The sequence below is a fragment of the Amblyomma maculatum genome, chromosome 11 (assembly GCF_055883805.1).
Source record: "Amblyomma maculatum isolate TAMU_Amacu chromosome 11, ASM5588380v1, whole genome shotgun sequence".
NCBI lineage: Eukaryota > Metazoa > Arthropoda > Arachnida > Ixodida > Ixodidae > Amblyomma > Amblyomma maculatum.
The window spans coordinates 68,276,198-68,295,180 of NC_139354.1; the positions used below are offsets into that span (position 1 = coordinate 68,276,198).

At 43.9% G+C, this 18,983-nt stretch overlaps 1 protein-coding gene across 8 annotated transcripts in view; it reads right to left on the bottom strand.

The window, feature by feature from the left end:
• Window positions 1-5,500, bottom strand: part of LOC146174051 (uncharacterized) — a 65,717-nt gene extending 60,217 nt beyond the window's left edge. For 2 of the 8 annotated variants that reach the window (XR_014702281.1, XM_084584956.1), the window contains exon 1: window positions 5,284-5,474. Coding sequence is in view for 4 of the 8 variants with exons in the window: in XM_084584956.1 (XP_084441082.1) it covers window positions 5,284-5,339 (56 nt within the window). In the remaining 4 variants the exon portion in view is untranslated. Of the gene's footprint in view, window positions 1-5,279 lie in introns of all 8 variants that reach the window. The other 6 variants (XR_014702280.1, XR_014702279.1, XR_014702282.1 and 3 more) reach the window with 5 other exon arrangements.
• Between the last annotated feature and the right edge of the window lie 13,483 nt (window positions 5,501-18,983).

Below are 18,983 nucleotides of genomic sequence, written 5' to 3' on the forward strand. Positions count from 1 at the left end.
TAGCCTACAATATTCAAGCTGCACCGATCGTAGTCGCCTAATAAAGATAGCCTCGGTCGAAGCGCTCGAAAGAAGAAACCGCCTTCGTTTCCACTCCATATTCAGAATGATTTCCAAGCAAGCAGCGCATACTTAAAAATACTTCTTATTTGCACCCAATGTCTCTGTTCACAGTTACCGGACTTTAGGCTATTTCCACACTATATGGGGCTAGCGGGCCTCAGCGCACCCACGGCGCTTCCCCCAGTGCAATTCCTAACGAAAAACTACTGAAGATTTCCTGTGGTCTCAACCTAATTTCTGTGTGGTTTTTGAGAGTGAATTAGGTGTGACAACAGAAGTTTCTCTAGTAACGTCAAAACGTTTTGTAGTTACTACAAGAACCTGCTACAGAACCACAGGAAAGTACGAAAGGAAGAACTGCAAACCTATAGGAAAGTGCAATAAATGTACAAAAAATTCGATGTTTACAAGACTACAGTTTATTATTGTCGTATTTTTACACTGCAGTGCAGTTCGTTTTGACTGGAAGGGGGGTACCAGCGACACATCCAACGTGAATAAGCTAATCTCAGTGATTTCTCCAATTACACCAGCGTACCCATTGTCTTCTGTCACTGCTGTAGTGAATCTCGCAGCCTGCCAGCATAATTAGCAATTATTAATGCCAAAAACATACTGCTTTTGCACTGGAGTACGCTGGAGGATGCTGGTTTTGTAATAGGGTAATTTCAATGGCGTTGTGTGTGAATGAATGTTCAAAGCGATAGGAACATCAAAAACAAAGCCGAGAGACTGGTATTTCAGCACACAGTATATTTGGTTGTGGCATGGATATGTAGTTTAACTAATTCGCCAGCAAACTTGAGATCAACTTTACTGGAAAAAACTCCGTTTCACAGCTCCGCATACCGCCCAGCGGAGGTGTGTGTCCGCGGTGACCGGCGCGAGAACTAGCGGCGCAGCAGTCGGCTCCGTGCCGGGTGCATCGTTTGCTACACGTGGCACGGACGCGTGAAGCGGCCGACACACGCGTAGCTTTTCCGTGCTGCCGTTGAACTGTACAGCGCTACAGTATAATTATTACTACATTACGACAGTTTTATTGGCTTTGAAGCCACGCATTACCTTAGAGACCTCGTCTGTGTTATGCGAAATTCACTTTATCATGCTGTTAAAGAAGTGTGACAGCGATGTCGGCTTGCTCACAAGCACCGTTTCTTGCTTTAATCCCTCGCCTGTGGTTTGTAGTGCGTTCGTTCGGGGCATACATACTGTCATGCAAACAAATTAATCAAAGTTTCAGTACATAGCCCTCTAACCTTGCAGGGTAACGCAGCGGGCGTCACGTTTACTGCTGCACTGCACATATCGCCTCCATTAAATGCATAAACCTGCGAGACAGGCTGCCCATTCAGTCCATGAAGCTGGCTACTCACGTCAAGAATAGTGAACAAGAATACGAATAAGTGGCCTCCTTCGTGTGCCTAATCAGAAGCCCTGTTCTTAATGTCTTATTTCTGAGGTATGGCGAGGAACATAGCTCCAGGTCGCCTCTCTCGCACCCCTGTATATAGAAATGTAGAAAACGCTTTGTTGCTGTGCCGTGTAAAATAACGTCAAAGATAAAAGTTATTTAATGATTTCATTGAAAGAGGAATCAGTGCGAATGGGCGTTCGCATGGCGAAAGGAAATGACTAAACAAGCACGAGTCTATTTATAAAACCTTATTGAGATTAATCACAGGAAGTTGTGATTCTAGTCTTAGTCACACCCTAGAGATGCCCCCTCCCCCTTTACACAGACACACACACACACACACAGAGAAGTTAAACGAAATCATTTCACTGCTGGCGGGGAAAGTAATGTAATTTCAAATTAGCACTCAACTGCATTTGAAAGAGGGTATCTAATGTATATACAGCGCCAGGAAGGGTGTTAGAATTTGATTGCGTAAACGTAAGCTATTTACGCTTATTAGCACAACAAGAAGAAATGACAGAAATGCAGTTCGTCAACAATAATAATGTCATAACAACCAGAACTTGATTTCATCATCATAGACGAACATTGCAGGATTACAAGCAGTGCGGAGGACAACATATTATAATTCTTTTGGGAAATATTTGAGGGGCCAGCATAACCCTTTTTATGTGTAGATAGACATGAGCGTTAGAGTTCCTAATTTTCCTTGTCCATCTTTTGTTGCTATTGATTTTGCATTGATTAACAGCAAAAACCACATTTGCAGCCAATGTGCTTCAGTGCATGAATTAAGGTGTTCATATGCATGATTGGCAGCATATCTTGAACTCATTCAGAAGCTTATACGTTTTTGTGCTATCCGCCTCACGAAAATGCAGTTACGAAGCCATTACAATTCGTCGTCAGGCAGGCGCTTGAAGTGCGAGCCATTGAAATTTAGGAAGGCCGTCTAGACGGTGATCTAGATCCTGTTCTGAGCTTTTTAGGTACTTATCTTTTAACTGCGATATCTCTTTCTTCTTTCTATTGTCAACTGCCGCAGCTCGCTGCATGGGTTTTCCACGCCTCGTGCTCAACTATATTGAAGGTTTTTTAATTTTGTGATCATCTTGCTTGTCGAATTTTCCTGCAGTTCTTATGATGTCTCTACTCTTCGCATTAGCTCTGATTGCAAGCCCCGTGCAGAATTTCGTAGAATGTACCTTCTTCAGAAGAGCTTCTACACAACCAACGCTCAATTTATATAGGAGAACTTTTTGTCCAGCGTATAACCATTGCCATGACAATCGTTCACCAATGACAAAAGTCTTCTCAACAAGCAAATTTCCTGGACCTCTGGGCTCGCCTATTTCCTCGTCGTGAAAGTACTCAAGTTTCCCCCTAATTGCTAGTATTGCGACAAACTCAAAATGATCGATCAAAACCCGTTTGTGCAGCTCAGCTGTCCAATTTGCGCTATGTACACTGATAGGCTCATGGAATCTTGCAAGTTCTGACGAAACGCACGGGCAGCGCGAATGATAAGGTGCGTTCTCTTCGGTATAATGCATTTTGCGTTCGAAATATATGTGCCAGTAAGGAAAAAGAGAGTCTTGCTACACTAACTACATCACAACAGTACTTCAATATAGTTCCTCTTCGAAATGCAGATGAGAAATTATTCACTTTTCTGTGCAGAGCTTGTGCCCACCTTTTATTCTCAAGGGCGACTATCAGTGACACGAACAACTGACGGACTTCCATGTCATCGTTTCTATAGTCGCCGTTGCCCTCCGGTGCAAAGCATGCTAGCCGGCATGAAGAGGCATGATTTTAAGAAAGAATATAGCAGAACGCTTAAACGTCGTCTTAAGAGAGGACGTAATACCTCCTTTACCACCATCTCTTCATTCCGCCTATTTTAGCCATCGAGAGGCTGGCGCGTAGTTGGAAAAGGGCTTAGCGTCTTTTTGGTTTGAGTTTAGGGTAAAGAGGCAGCAAATTCCCGGCGCACACTATACCTTTACAGTGAACGACATAGGATTCGAGGCACATATGTCAGCGGCTTGAATCTCTGTCACAAACTAGATTCACACTGGGCAAGAAGGTGGATGCTAAACAAGAAGCGAAATTGCATGGCACCACACTGAACGCTGTGCCGTTAACGGCTACGTCATAATTTAATACGAAATGACGTGCGTATTTTTCGGATACGTTTTTCTCAGTTCGAAGTTACGGCGATTGTGACGCCTTTTCGTCTGGATGAGCTACGTACGATATCGCGTAAAAACATAAATGAAACAGAAGAGCAGACAACGTTACTAGAACGTTGCTGGTGGCCAGCAAGTCTACAGCGTTGTCACACTTGTTTCACGGCATTAGAATTCGCATCACACAAGCGCCTTCTCCAAGATAATACATGCCTTCGAAGCCAAAGCTGTCGTAATGTAGTTATAATTACGGTGCAGCCACGTAGAGTGCAATGGTAGCCTGTAATAGTTACGAGTGTGTCGGCCACTCAATGCTTCCGCACCGCGTGTAGCAGACGACGCGCCTGGCACGGAGCAAGAATCGACTGCAACGCCGTTAGTTCTGGCGACGAACACCGGGGACACCTCTCCGGGCAGAGCTGTGGAACTGAGTTTGATCTAGTAACGTTGCACGAAATCAAGCAATACTACTCAGCCATTATCCGGAACTTGAAGTAGTGTCAGGCCTACATTATATTTTTCTTTGGGATATTTGAGGACCTAAGTACTGCTCCCTTCATGTTAACAACTCCGCTGAGTCGTAAGGTATGGCTGCAATAATTCCCGCATTACTTTCTTTTCCCAAAAGATGACCGTGACCGAGACGCTTGGCCATGTTGCCAGCTTTTCGAAAGAGGAGTCTTCGCCCACAATCTAGATGGAAGCAATGAGTCAAGAGAATGGTTGATCATGTACAGCCAGAATCGTGTATTCGCGGCTAGTACTCTGACCACGTCCTACTCATGTAATTTTAGTCGCACTAAGTGCCCGTGCGACCACCGAATCAGCCGGAACTTAATACAGGGAAAAAAAATCGTAGGTCTGGTAGCATCGTCTGCACCTTTGCAGTCAGACCTCAAGAGGTGTCAGAAAGCGAAGACGCCTTGCAAGACAACTTTGATCGTGTGCGCGGCTGTGCTGCAAGGTTCAAGGCTATGTCGAAATCTTGGATATTGTGGCCACACCATATGGCACGTTTTATTGACTGACACTCCACACGGTTCACTGAAGGTTGCCACCAGAAGTAGTATTTAAGGTCAAGGCTCTAAAATTCACGGTAATATAAGATTGCAGTCCTGTTTCAGTAGGTCTCAAAAAGTTCGTGTAATGCGGCTACTGTATTATTAACCTATAAGGAAATGCGCAGTTTGCAAATTATCGCGAAATTTGTTTTGTTTGTAAATTCACTTCTGCTGCTTACACAGTATAGATGTGTACATGTATATATGCTGTAAACATATACTTCTTAGTGCAATTCTGCGAGTACGTCACTAGTCTTCCCTGTCCGAAATAAGCAAACATGACAACTCGGAAATATACTGTCAATATTTTTGGTATGAGCGCGTGAATGGCATGCACAAAAAAACACAAACATACCTCTAAAAAAAATCCTGCGTACGCATGTTAAGTGGTATACATTTTTGGGTATGCACTCGTAAGTTCATTTGCTATGTTCCCGCCGATGCAATAAATGTGTTTTGCTTTTATTTAAATGCAGCCATGTTGTGCATATCGATAGACAGTAAAAACTAACAGAAACATATATGTATATACCAGATATATACTTACTCCACAAGAGCGGCATAGGAGAGCAGAAAAAGCGAAACAAGCAAAACGGCGTTCATCTTCAACACTGCTCTTCAGGCTCGCACTGCAGAAAACTGGAGGAGCCGAAGCAGAGCCAATTAATATTCACAGATACTTATACTATTTTAAATGCTGCGAATGAAAACTGATCGGATGCATCACATTTTTTCTTGTCATGAGCTGACTGGGCAAAGTTGAGCAAACGTGACGAATGCGTTTATATAGTGTGATTAAGCAGACTCGACATTCCGGGATGTTCTTTTCTGCCTAGACTTCTAATGAAAAGGTGAAATGTCAGTTACGCAAGAACATAGAGCAATGCTTAGGATAGCGCTTCCCGGTTTAATGCCGCCTGCCCAAGGGTAGCTGAAACATTTTTATGCGTTCCCGATTCGGCAAATTGTGTTCTACAACTGTTTTGCGTTCGCAAACGAATATTTGTTGATAGATTTCTTTGTTAGTAAAATTCGATGCAATAAAGATGCTGCTTTGCAGTTTTATTATGCGATCGAGTCTACAAATATATGCACATGAAATGGTTTCTTTTGTAGAAATTGTAGTTATGCCGAAAAGCGTTGTTCGTGCAAATACGTTGGAAGCATCTATGACAGGCAATCCTCGATAACATATGATGCAGAGAAAACAGAAATACTTGGAAACCTTGCTTTTGAAAGTAAGTAGAGTAATATTGTTTTTCGAGAACACAACAGGCACCTTACGATGCATAGCTCAGATAACTCCTGTCCCCTAATAAACGTTTCATAAAATTTTAAACAGGTGCATTGAGCCTAATCAATAGGCCGTCAATAATGATGAAGTGCAAGCCAGAATAATCAAGACGGCATTTAAAGGGCCGGCGCGAAAATGACGCTAGCAGCTCAGTAGATGCAAAATTCTAGTCATTAGAGATGCGAGTGCATAGAAAATTCAAAGTTTCAGTTAGAATACGAATGAAACAAAATTTGAGGAAATCTTCATTTCAATCTTTTTTGTTGATGAAATATGCAGGCATTCGCTAATTCATAATAAACATCTAATTAAATACCGCCTCAAATATCAAATGGCGCGACATTAAATTCTACAAGAATGTACGACTGACCGTCGAGAACTGTTTAATAAATGTTATCAAGAATGTAAAGATTGGTTTTTTTGCACAGCTATCACTTCAGGTAGGTAGTACGGGGACTGCTTATCAAGAAATATTTCCATGTAACAGAGATGTGACTTCGTGCTTATCGATAACCAGCCACGTCCAAATACAGGTCCATGCTCAATAATCGAACTTCGGCTCGCACACAGGCCAGGTGTAGGTCGAGTATAGCTCTATAGTTTCTATGGCTCCATTGTCACCTGGAAGATGCACCTATGAGCAGAGTGGTCTTCGTTTGGTATCATCAAGGCTCGAGGAAAAAACTCCTAACAGTTTTCAACTTGTCCCACATGGTAGTGCGCATTGAACAGCTAAGACCTTCCTGGATAGCTTAGGTGAACAAGCACGGAAGTAAACGATGCCCTATATTGAAGGCAGTGTTCAGACTGGATTTCTTCACTTATTTGAATGAAAGTCACCGCCGTCGACTAAGTAAATTGCGCCGAAGGTTTTCTTGTCATTGCTTACAGTTCTTGTTCTTTCTCAGTGAAAGAGGGAGATTTCTGGATGTGGACATTTCTTTATCGCTTACGAAGTTTGAGTGACCTGTTTCGGGTTGCCTTTCTGTAGATCCCACATGCAGGTGCAAAGGGAGGGTGATTAGAGCATAGTCAACAGCAAAGCGTATTCTCTGTGTCCTACCTGTTGCTTTCATCGCCCTAGTCGCTGCCATCCTTCTTTTTAACGATGAGTCGTTTGAAAATCCTCCAAACAAATTCTTCACCACAGGCTCGTCTGGATAACCTGATCATCCACACAACTGGGCAAAGCAGCGAGAAGCTACAGAAAGTATCGTGTTTCATAGGCCTTGAGTGTGGGTGCCTGTGCGGCCGACGGGCAGGGTCTACAGGACGTCTTAAGATCGCCTTTTGTACAGGCCGATGTGTTTATGCCGTTTTGAAGTGCCCAGAATTCGTACTAGAGAGACGTACAGGTGCGGACATAAATGAACGGAGCATGATTTTCAGTTCAAATTAAAATAACGCCCTCTGCAATGGAGATACGAAACTAATATTTGTCCAAATGAAAGGGCCATGTGTCTACAACCAGTTCGCATATATCATGACTGCCAGTATCAATACGCAACGCGTGAAAATAGTATAAGAAAAACGCGTGCTTCGTTTGCTTTTATGCGCTCTGGTACCTAGAACATGACCCGAGGATCCTGTGGTGCGCTCTGGTACCTAGAACATGACCCGAGGATCCTGTGGTAGTCTTCGCCTAAGCACTCAGTTATAACGTACAGCCTTTGTCAAAAGTGTAGAGCCCGGGCGGGGGGGGGGGGGTCTGGTTTTGAGCAGTTTAGCGGCGCTGATTTAGCGTAAATGGAGGTCTTTCCAAATGGAGAGGGTAGGACAAAAACGTTTCTAACCATCAAGAGCGTCGGAACACTGAACATGCATTACAAGCCATACGAAGCGGCTCAGAAGCCGACTCCCTGGGCTCTACACTTGTGACAAAGGCTGTACATCTCACCAAACAGCCTCAACAGTTGTTGGTTTCGGTTACGGCGAATACTTATGATTCTAGCGCGGTTTTCCTGGGGTGACATCAAGAATTGTCGTCTGCAAGCTTTAACTACTCGCACTGACAACGGCCGGGTTGGCGGTGGTCGGGAAAATAGAGAATTCTGGTGGGTATGCTGGTTATTAGGCGCGCAGCGCCTTCTACACTCTTTGTGCTTATGTGGTAAATTCGTGGTGATCTTACGTGGAAATGCATATATGGCAAACGGAATGTTGTCAACGATCAGGCAATTGGTGCTTCACAATTCTCTTTAGAAAGTCGTAGGTTGTCCCGACAGCATATGGTGGTTTCTCAGCAGATACCATACAGACTGCTAAGGAGAGCTATGGAACATAAAATGCTAGATGTAACGTTAAGAGATATGAAGTGTACAGAGTGGGTCAGAGAAAATGCGAGTTAATGATGTTCCAGTCGAACTCAAGAAGACGAAATGGGCATGGGCAGTGCGGGTAGTGCGAAGAGGCGATAGTAGGGGAGGTATAAATTTAGGTCCACTGAAATAGTTAAGAAGTTCGCTGAAATCAAGTGCATGTAGCTACCACAGGATCGGGATAGTTGGAAGAATATGTAAGAGGACTTCGTTTTGCAGTGGTTACAGTCCTGCTGATGGTGATGATACGGTTTCCCGTCATATGGCATGGACTGGCTCGTAAAGGCGCTGGATATAAATAGAGCTAGGGTTTCACTGTTCCTTCAATAAGCTCCCAAACACCGTCAATAGTTATTTTTCCAGCCATCCTCACCAGTACAATATCTGTAGTGGTTCTCCTTCTTCGTACGTGCTGCACAGTCAACAAAACAGCCCTTCGTAGCTCTGTACCGTTTCTGCACGAGTTCACATTTCCGGCTAATAAACTTCAGCCGATATTATGCACTTATTATGGCATGCCTTGGAATCTTAAAGGCAGCCGATTACTCCCGGCTCTAGGTGGCGAGATTTTATGAGGGGCTATCTGCAATGCACAAGCGTCTCAGCACAATATGTCGGCCCCGCCGGGGTGGTGCAGTGGTAAGACGCCCGACTACTGTGCCGGAGTTCCCGGGTTCGAACCCGACCTCGGCGGCTGCGTTTCGATGGAGGCGAAACGAAGAGGCGTCGTGTGCTGTGCGATGTCAGCGCACGTTAAAGATCCCCAGGTGGTCGAAATTACTCCGTAGCCCTCCACTACGGCTCCCCTTTCTGTCTTTCCACTTTCATTCCCACCTTCCTCTCTTCCCTTACGGCGCGGTTCGGGTGTCCACAGAGCAAGTGTGACAGTTACTGCGCCTTTCCCTTCCTGTGAACCAATTTATTTACCAATATGTCGTCTACCGGCTTTAATGTACTTCGATCGTCATCTATGACTAATTGTTTTATAGCTACTAGTCGAAATATTAGGATTCTACCTCTTTAATTACAGTAGAACTGGTATTCCCTGAACCAAGCATATAGTCTCATAAAGCGCAAAGACGCAACCCCTATCGAGTAAAGCGCTTGAATAAACCGCTGAACTTGAACATCGGAAGGCAAGCATTGCTGTATTTTCTGTACATTGTAATGTGTTCCGGATACTATGCTGACATAATTTGTGCTACTGCAAGAAACGCATAAATGCGATCTCTGACGCTCATCAGTGGTAATTCGTGAAATCTTTCTGCAAACGAAGAAGAGCTCTTATATCGAAGTAACCATCACCGACATTTGATCAGTCATCTGAAGATCCACCCATCCAGACCACCACTGTAAAATTGCTTTGTTTTTCGCAAGAAAAAATTAAACATTTCAAATTCTCCTCCTTTCCATAACTGCCTTAAAATCTTGTGTTGAGACAATAAACCGTTGTAGGGAATTTACAGCGTCGCAGCGCAGGATCAGAATAAGACGACCAGCGTGGCAGGCATCTCGAACCGAACAGCCGGTGCCGTCTATGAGCGGCGAGCATGCGCAGTTCAACTTCATTTTCTTATTTCGCCCGCTGGGAATGCCTATCTTAGCGCCCCGCTTTACAGCGTCGCTGTGCGCTACACAACTTCCCACCCTGACGGAACGCCGAAACGCACACGCCGACGGGACATGGATGAGAGTGCCCCGGCGGCCATCAGGTTGGCGACTAGGCCAGCAATATCCGAGGGGAGCTCCTAGGGAGGCCTAGTCAAAAGTGTTGAATACAGTCCTGAAGGCGTTGAAGGTACTGCAGGGACGCGGACGGGGGAGCCGAAGGAACTAACCACCTAACTGTCAAGGTTAAGACAAATAACGGCTCGTAAGCCAAGAAGCACTATAAGAAGGTGGTCAGCCCAGTGCTCACGATCGCCGCGAGCATTGAGAGCAGTCTTCAGCTGATGATGGAGTCGCTCGACCATGCCGTTGACACAGGGATGATAGTGCGGCAGTGTTTATTGTCGACCAGACGGGTTAGGAAGCTAAAGAAGGTGCATTGAAACCGGCGGCCGTGATCCGGAAACAAAATCAGCCTGCCATGACATTTGAATTCACGTTACCGCTATGCCACGCACAGGAGCTGCCAACTCGGGTAGCTCTTTTCACATGGGAGGGTGATATCAGAATCAGCCTGCCAGAACCATTTACAGTCTCGTTACCCCTACGACACGCAGGCAGGCACATACGGTTTGGTTGAAGCGGGACTTTATATGTGGACTGGCAGCTTATGCTCTCGCGTCATGCCCTTAAAGTATGAGCTTAAGTGTCCCCAATAATCTAGCAACATACACTGATAGGCGCGTGATAGGCGAATAATGTAACAGGTAAACGAAGCTTCCGCCGTTGCTTTCGCAATTCAACTACTGTTAACCAGAGCTAAAGCACAAATAATTTTTTGTCGGCAAAAAAAAAACTATTTTAGCAGCCACAGCGACGCGCTTCCGTCCCTGCCGATCACTAATATGTCACCATCAATAATTATTGTTCTCAAATTCCCTGTGGAGCCAGCTTCTGCAAGTCAGGAGCACGAAGATATGTTTAGTATATTCTCATCACATTACAGAGAGCAATATATGTTGACATAAGAAATTAGGATTTGCCTGACGTAAAAAAAATATTTTCCGATGCTGCTAAAAGAACTAAAGGAAAAAATAGTTTGTTCGCTATTATAAAGGAGACCATAATTAATTGGTACAATAATATTTCTTCAGTACTTAAAACGCTAAGTGCGTTGAACGCTGCGTGCAGCGTGCTGAAAGAGGTGGCAGCAGGATGAAGCTTGTAAAGGACCGCTGCTAGAAATTAGAAAAACAGAGTTAAAATTATTTGGCGGCCATATTTTAATAAGGAAGAAAGAAAAACAACCTACCTTCGAAATTGTATCTGTGGCAACAGCATAGTTAATCAGACTTCACCTATTTTAGACCTGCTATGATTCTAACATTACTTGCGGAAATCTTTTAGAGCTGAGTCAGTAAATTCGTCAAAAAATGTGCATGAACACATAGGTGACCCCACTTTATATGGATAACGATTCAAACATTGAAAACTTGAACATGATGAGAAAACGGAAAGCTAAGGACAAAAACAGCGGAATACAAAATCCTTCTTGGCGAAAGTCATCTATAATGAGGCACCGTAAAGCTTTTGATGCCCTGTAATATTTCTGCCTCGATGTCTGACACAGTTAAGGAAAGGTGGCCAATCAATAACCCTGCAAAACCAACAGCGATGTTGTGCTGACTTCACTGAGTGCTCCGAGCCCCCAAATTGGATGTAGCCAATCGACGGAAATATATAGCTTGCGATGCATTTGGACTTATTTAAAGCGACAAAGTTAGCTTCGTAAAAAACACGACTGCATACGCGAAAGCATAATATTAGGCAGTGACACGTGCGTGTTGTGCACTGAAGTCAGAATTCGGCATAGCCGATCACTGCGCCTTTTTATGGAATGAACAACTAATTTCTTCCATCAAACAAAATTTACTTGCCTAAACCTTACCAAATTAAGAGCAAATACTTTTGTACTGTTTACAATGAGACACCTAAAGAGTTTTCATATCGAGGGCCTCGATTCCCTATACAAGCCTATATAACAATAAAAAGTCACTATTTACGGAGTTAGAAGGATATCGTTTTTATCGCCGTGTACCGTAAATGGTGAAAGATTATTGTTTTGTTTTGTAACTTTCAGGTTGATGGAAGAAATTTCTTAAAACGCTACATTTCATGCGTTATTAGAGACCTAATTAAAAACCTAAATATTGCGAACTTCTTTTACTGTACAGGTATTGAATTCACATGACAGGACTACGCAAGAGAATATTAGATACTAATATATGTTATTGCATCTTATCCCACACATAACTTATAATTTCGTTCTTTAGGGCTTTTTTCGCTGTTTTCCAGGAACTTCATGCAGAATTTATGCAAAGAAAAAATTTGGCAAAAAAAAAAAACTGCGACGAAAGGCGTTTCGCGGGATTTCCGAGAAGCCCTATTTTTGGGGCCTGGCACATTTCACATTGAATGTGCCCACGACGAACGTATAAGTTCTTAGACTGCTAATAGTGGCGACTCTCCGTCACGATAGGCCATGCCTCCGCTTGCTTAAGGCACCACATAGCAGTTGGGAATGAGAATTATGGCAATCAAGTGAAGATCATGCCCCTCACCCTTAGCATAGGTATTCACAACACAGACGGAACTAAATTTATTGTTCAGATTCGACAAGCAAAGTGACAACCGAAAGGAAATACACGCACAAAATTCAGAATAAAAAATCACAAAACCAGAACGAGATTTCAGAAAGTCGGGACACCTTAGCTTTTCGAGGCGGTCGAGATCCGATCCAACTTAAATCTCGCTTTCGAAGTTGGCTTACTGGAGCGGAGCAGCACGTCACCACACTGAATTTCTCCTCCAGGCTGCAGCGCACGATAGCCATAGTGAGAAATGTCCATTGTGAATCGACAGCAGGCACACAAATGAGAAACTGAGGTACAGGCTGCCGGATGAGAGATATGCGCGAAAATATTCGCATAAGCGGCTTTTCGGTGACGAGTCCTCTGAACAAAAGCATGGAGGAACAAGATAGCCTTCGGGTAGCGAGGAAAGCGGGCGCACCACTTCATCCAGAGAACGGACCATGGTGGTTACTGCCACTCAGTCAGAGCTTCTTGACAACGGAGCGGTACACCAAATAACGGTGAGTCTTATACTGGCCTAATCCACAGTGGTCAAGGCTTGCCAACGGAAACTAGCCAAGCAAGGGTGGTGGTGGTGGTAGAAACATTTACTTACAATAATACATAGGGTGGGGGCGTTGCCCCGTACAGGGCATTTGAGAGCCCCCTTCATGTATGGAGGGCCCTCTTACAAAACAAAAGAAAGCCCTTGGAGGACTATCCGAGCGAGAGCGCATGTAATGATCTTGCGCTAGTCCTAGTAAGAGGTACTGGTGCGTAGCTTCTCCCAGTAATCTAGGGCCACCTCTGGTGAAGGAGGATGAGGGAATGAGGGGCAGGTGAGTAATATGTGCAGGAAGTCGCCAGGTTTGCCACGGAGCTTGCAGGAAGAAGAAAACTGGTAAGGAAAGCGGGCCTGGAGAAAGATGGGGTATGGGGATATGCGCGTTTGTAGCTTGCGCCAATGGGCAGCTTGTGTTATTGTGAGAGTCGGGGCAGGGGGTGCGTAAGTCCTCCTATTTTCGTGGTGATAGGTAAGGATGTCATAAAAGGACAGCAGGCACTCCCCGGCATCTGAGGAAGACTGTTCCTTCCCAGCCTGGAAAGTGAGACCTCGGGCCAGGGAGTGAGCCTCCTCATTACCAGGAAGGCCCGTATGTGCGGGTGTCCAAATAAGGGTGACAGATTGTCGGGGTTGCCAGAAGCGCAAAAGGCGGTGGGTGTTGGATGGCACTAAACCATTCGCGAAGTTCAGGATAGCTGTTTCGGAATCCGAAATTATTTTCGCAGCGGGTGTGGATGTTATGGCCAGCGCAATGGCTGCCTCCTCAGCCTCTGTTGTAGAATCGGTGAGAATTGAGCATGCACAGAGAAGTTTTGCATGATTGTTAGTAACTGCTAGTACCTTACGATGGATGTTTGCATATAAATGGCTGCATCTACATATGCTACACTGGGGCCTTCTCCATATTCTCTGTGTAAGGCTTACGCCCTGGCTGTTCTACGTTTCCCATCCCGTTCTGCGTTCATGTATTTGGCAAGGCGGGCTGTCTGGGCTGTCGGTGTGTCTTCACGGAGTTCTTCATACGTATTTCTTTTGTGTGCGTTTTCTTTCTAACACGCTGCTTCACTCCATTGATTGCGATCTGTATTGCGGCCCTGAGCAAGATCGGCTCACGAACGCTGCCTCATGTTTTCACGAAGTCAACCACATCACGCAGAATATCCCGCACTTTCATCACTCTTTCTATTTCTATTTGGCCTTATGGCCGCTTTTAGTACAGTGCTTGTATTGTTCAGTTTCGCCTATACATATATTTCGAATCTCTGCATATCCACATTAAAAGAAATAGGAAAGAAGGTATATAATAAAGCGTATAGAAAACCTTCATGCCGATATGACAGTTCCGCTTATAGAAAAACTTTATCCCAATATGACAGTTCTGCCCCATCAAAACCAATGTGTAGCGTGGTGCTTTTAAATTATTTGTGTGCAAACATTGCACCAGCATGTGCGCGCGACGCTTCCCGGTCTCGAATGTTCTTCGCTTAAGGAATTTTCTCAGAAATGAAGCAATAAACAATTACCATTGGTGTGCTGTATTTTATGCGCTTTTTGTCTCTTATGCATCTCAACATGTATTATTTATTGACACAGAAGCATTAAGCAGCTCATACCATATAAAAAATGGCGATGTCCGGCGTGCACTGGAAACAATGATTTCAGAAACTTAATATGAAGCCAGCAAATAGTGTATTGGCTAGTTAGCATTTTTGTTGTTATGTCTTTTCTGCAATGCAAAATTCTTTACCCATTATTATATTGATTTAAATCCACTTATATTCTACCGGTGTGGGTGGGGCAATGTTTTCTTTTATATCTTTTTAATTACCCACTCTAACTTCACTTAAGAGAGCAGGTTTTTAATGTTTGCACGTAATTATATCAAACAATGTGTTGGAATTGCTGGTGCTTACAGATTCTGCACTCCAATTGCAATAGTTTTCAAATGCTCTCCAGAATGGTTGGACTAAGTCGCGCTTAATGCTTTCCACTGCTGCATTATGGCTGTAATCTTCATCCAATATTGGCACATGTTTGGGTCGGGAGTGCTAGCCGGCCCCTGACCAAACTGGCACGCGGCCGACCGTGAGCCGCCAAATTCCCAAGCGATCGTTTCGAAACCGGTCGGCGTTCAATCGAGGTTATGATATTGGGCCATTATTGCTGGCCGACGTTTGCCCAACCTAGTACGTGGTGGACCATTGGCTGCCCAATGACCGAGCAACCGTGCCTGAATTGGTCGGCGTTCTGTCGGGTGTCCGAACTTGGGTCGTTGTAGATGGCCTACTTACACCTAACCTGGTACATGGCCACCCATGGGTCATCATTCAGCCGAGCACCCAGATACTGACCAGGTTAGTCATTCGGCCAAGCACCCAATGCCGGCCAGATTTGCTGCCGACCAGGAGCCGATCACCGGCCTTAGGTCGGCAGTGGTACAATGCTGCTTGGTTGGACTGTGGCAAGCGCTGCACGAAGAGCTGTCTCAACACTGCGCCATTCGAGTCAGTGTTGCTTTCGCCCAGGAGCTGCCGCATGCTAGTGCAGTAAAGGTATAAAGCATGCTAATAAGTAGCTGAGAGAGGTGACTGTCTGCAAGCTCTTCGCAGGTTAGCAGATGCTGGAGACGCGCAGTCTCAGACGCCGTAGTTCGATCCAGAACTCACTGCTTATGTCACTGCTACGGAGTATCGCCACAAAAAAAAACTTCTAACTTTATTGTCTTATTAGATATATGCACGGTTAGATGCAATGCCATCTTCCAATTTTTAAGGCTAATGTTTCAGCTATGCTAAGCAATCGTGGCATTAATTGTCAATTCACTCCAGGTGGTTAAAATATAAAATGCATGCAGCAAAACGATCTCTATAATTATAGGAGCGTCGACACCGTCTATCGTTTTAGCACTGCACATATCTAACCGCTCGTTGGGAAAGGTCACAAAGATTGGGCTAATATAGTATGCAGAAACCAATTATTTTAAACTTCTCTCATATATTTATATTATCAAATATACATCAAAGTTGTCTTTAAATCTAGTGGAGCTTTGAATATTAAAACCGCTGATGCATTCGCAAAACTGCAGTTCTTGGTATACGTTTTTATTCGCAAACGTTAAATTTTAAATTTGTTCACAGATATCAGCAACAGTATTTTGTTTTGCATCTGACCAACAATTTTATTGCCTGCTCGTGTAGATTTATAGCATTGCAGCGTTCTCGCGAAACCCTAACTAATCCCCTGCTTAAGACACCTTATAAGCGAACAGTGTGATTTTACGATGAATCTTCTGATACCCTGAAAAACGGAGCACCATATTAGTCGCTTTGAAATTTTAGCAGCCATAATTGTGGCATGTATATAATGTTATTATTGAAATGCCGAAGGAAATAAATAAAAAACAGGCATTGTCTTTCCAACAACATGTTGCAAATTAAACGCACGTATATACAAATAGGTAAATGGGCACTATATAGGGGTCTTGCCGGTTGTTATATAAATTGAACTCTAGTAAAGGCAGCACTTTCACGGGCTTAATCTAGCAGCTTCTGTACAGATGGCACACTGTGTTCTCCTGCTTAAATTGACGGTGGACTTTAGTCCATGTGACACACTATACCTAACAAGTGGAACATACTTCTATCCTGAGGATAGGTCTTCGGGGTCAGAGGTGCTGTCACATTCTAAGTCTTACAAATATATTTTGCTCCGAAGGTTGAATGTATGTTCCAATCTCTTCATTCGAGTGTTTTTACAAATACTGTAGTTGCGCATTTTTCATTAAACTAGCTATTCTAGAATCAGTGCTTTTAGCCCTTGTTAAACTAAATATTTTCAAAACATCGATTATTTAGGCTATTATATTAAACGGTACACTTTCCTTTTTTAAAACTGCTCACATTTTCTGCAGAGTTGCACTAAACCTTGACAGGAGAATAAAATAGAAGGCATAAGAGAGTGAGTGTTGTCTCTTTTGGTCTGGTGTGAAAATCCCTCCAGATCATATAAGTGGATCAGTACATGAAGAGCCACTCACAAAGAGAAAAAACATAAGCAAGGTTGAAGTGCAGCAAAGTTCGAATCGCTCTAATTAGTCGCACAGCGAAATCAGATGACTGAAAGTCAAGAATACACCGAGAGTCAAGATTGTTTTTTAGTTACGCGGGTAGATCTAAAATCATCGGTTCAAGCACATATTACTTATCAACGTGGTACAAGGCTTTTATTTCATTTAAATCAACAATTTTATCCTCCTTATATAAATTGTTACTCGTAATATCATCATGAACACTTAGCGAGCTTGAACTATATCCGATCTATAACATCGTCGACATTCTTTGTACTGTCTAACGGAGGATGTTGTTTTGCATTTATTGGACTTACTACTTAAGAAATATAAGAACAGTTTAAGGTCACCTCAGATGAAAACTTCTATTGTAGGTAAATTCTGTAACTGTTAATTTTCAAGATATGTGGGACTATAAACACGCACAACATGTTAATTAAAACAACATTCAATCGTGTATGAAAAGTTTGAAACGAAACCGCACATACTGAAAATTCGTATACCTTTCTTCTCTGGTTTCAAACCAAAAAGGTCAGTGTTGACCTTTCTAATGCTAAAGATATAGACAGCATGTGAAACAGAATCACTTTCAAAAGAAGGCTCAAGAACAGCAAAAATAATTTGGTTTGGTTTATACGGTTTAAAGTCTCCACTCACGCGATATGGCTGCCGCTCAAGTCGAGGGCTCCAAACCTTTGGCCACATAGGTTTCTTTAGCGTACACTTACAGCCCACAGAACACGGGCGCTTGACTCTTCGCCTCCATCGAAGAGCCGCCAACGCGGCCGGGATCATATCCTGCATCCATGGGCACAGAGTCGATCCCCGTGACCACTGCACCACCACGGCAGGCAACAACAAGAAAACAAAGAGTTGTTATTGATAAAATTGCACTTAGGAGGTGATTGTGGCCTCGCAAGCGAGAAGTGTTTTGCCTTTATTGTCGCCCATAATGGAAACGGCTACTGTCGAAAGGAAGCAACTGATAAGCAATAGTGCTGCAAGCAAGCACAATGTTCCTAATAAAGAGGTTTAAAACCGGCAGGCAAAATTCAGGGCAGATGGCTAGGAATATTAAAGAGAAATAAAACCTTTCGAAAGTTTTATGTAGCACAAAGCGTGTTGTGAAGTTCCCGCCTGTGCTGTACCCATGTTGCAAGTCCATGCGAGGTCGATGCAGATTTTGGAACTACGGTTCTGAAGGAGCCCTTTTTCCCCGCATAAGCTACAGTCGCCCCTATTTTATACCCATGAAGCAGGCCAAATAAAGCTGCCCAAATTTGATCCGCGTTGCCCAACAATGCCAGCTCATCAAAATCCGCCATTGGTGCCACTATGTACTGACAGAAGCAGTACCAGAGGTTGAGCACTTTTATGCCAATCCGGTTAACCCCTGCAATAGTCAAATGGCACTGGTGCCAGTTCTACGGGGCGAGCTCGGTTTTGCTTAGCCCACCTATTCTCCTCCCTGTGTGACGTTAGCATTTCTAGGGACGCCCCACTCCCAGCAAAGCAAAAATGTGCATTGTTTCGCACACCATTCTAAACTAAACAAGATATCTGAAATTACTCCCATCACTATAGACCTCTCAGTTCAGTTCAGTTCAGTCGTTCAGTCGTGTCCGACTCTTCGTGACCCTATGGACTCTATCACGCCACGCTTTCCGGTCTCTCACTGTCTTCCTAACATCACATAACTTCATCTGCAGCGCCTCGAGGATGCCATCTAACCATCGCGTTCGCTGCCTACCCCTTCTCCGGTG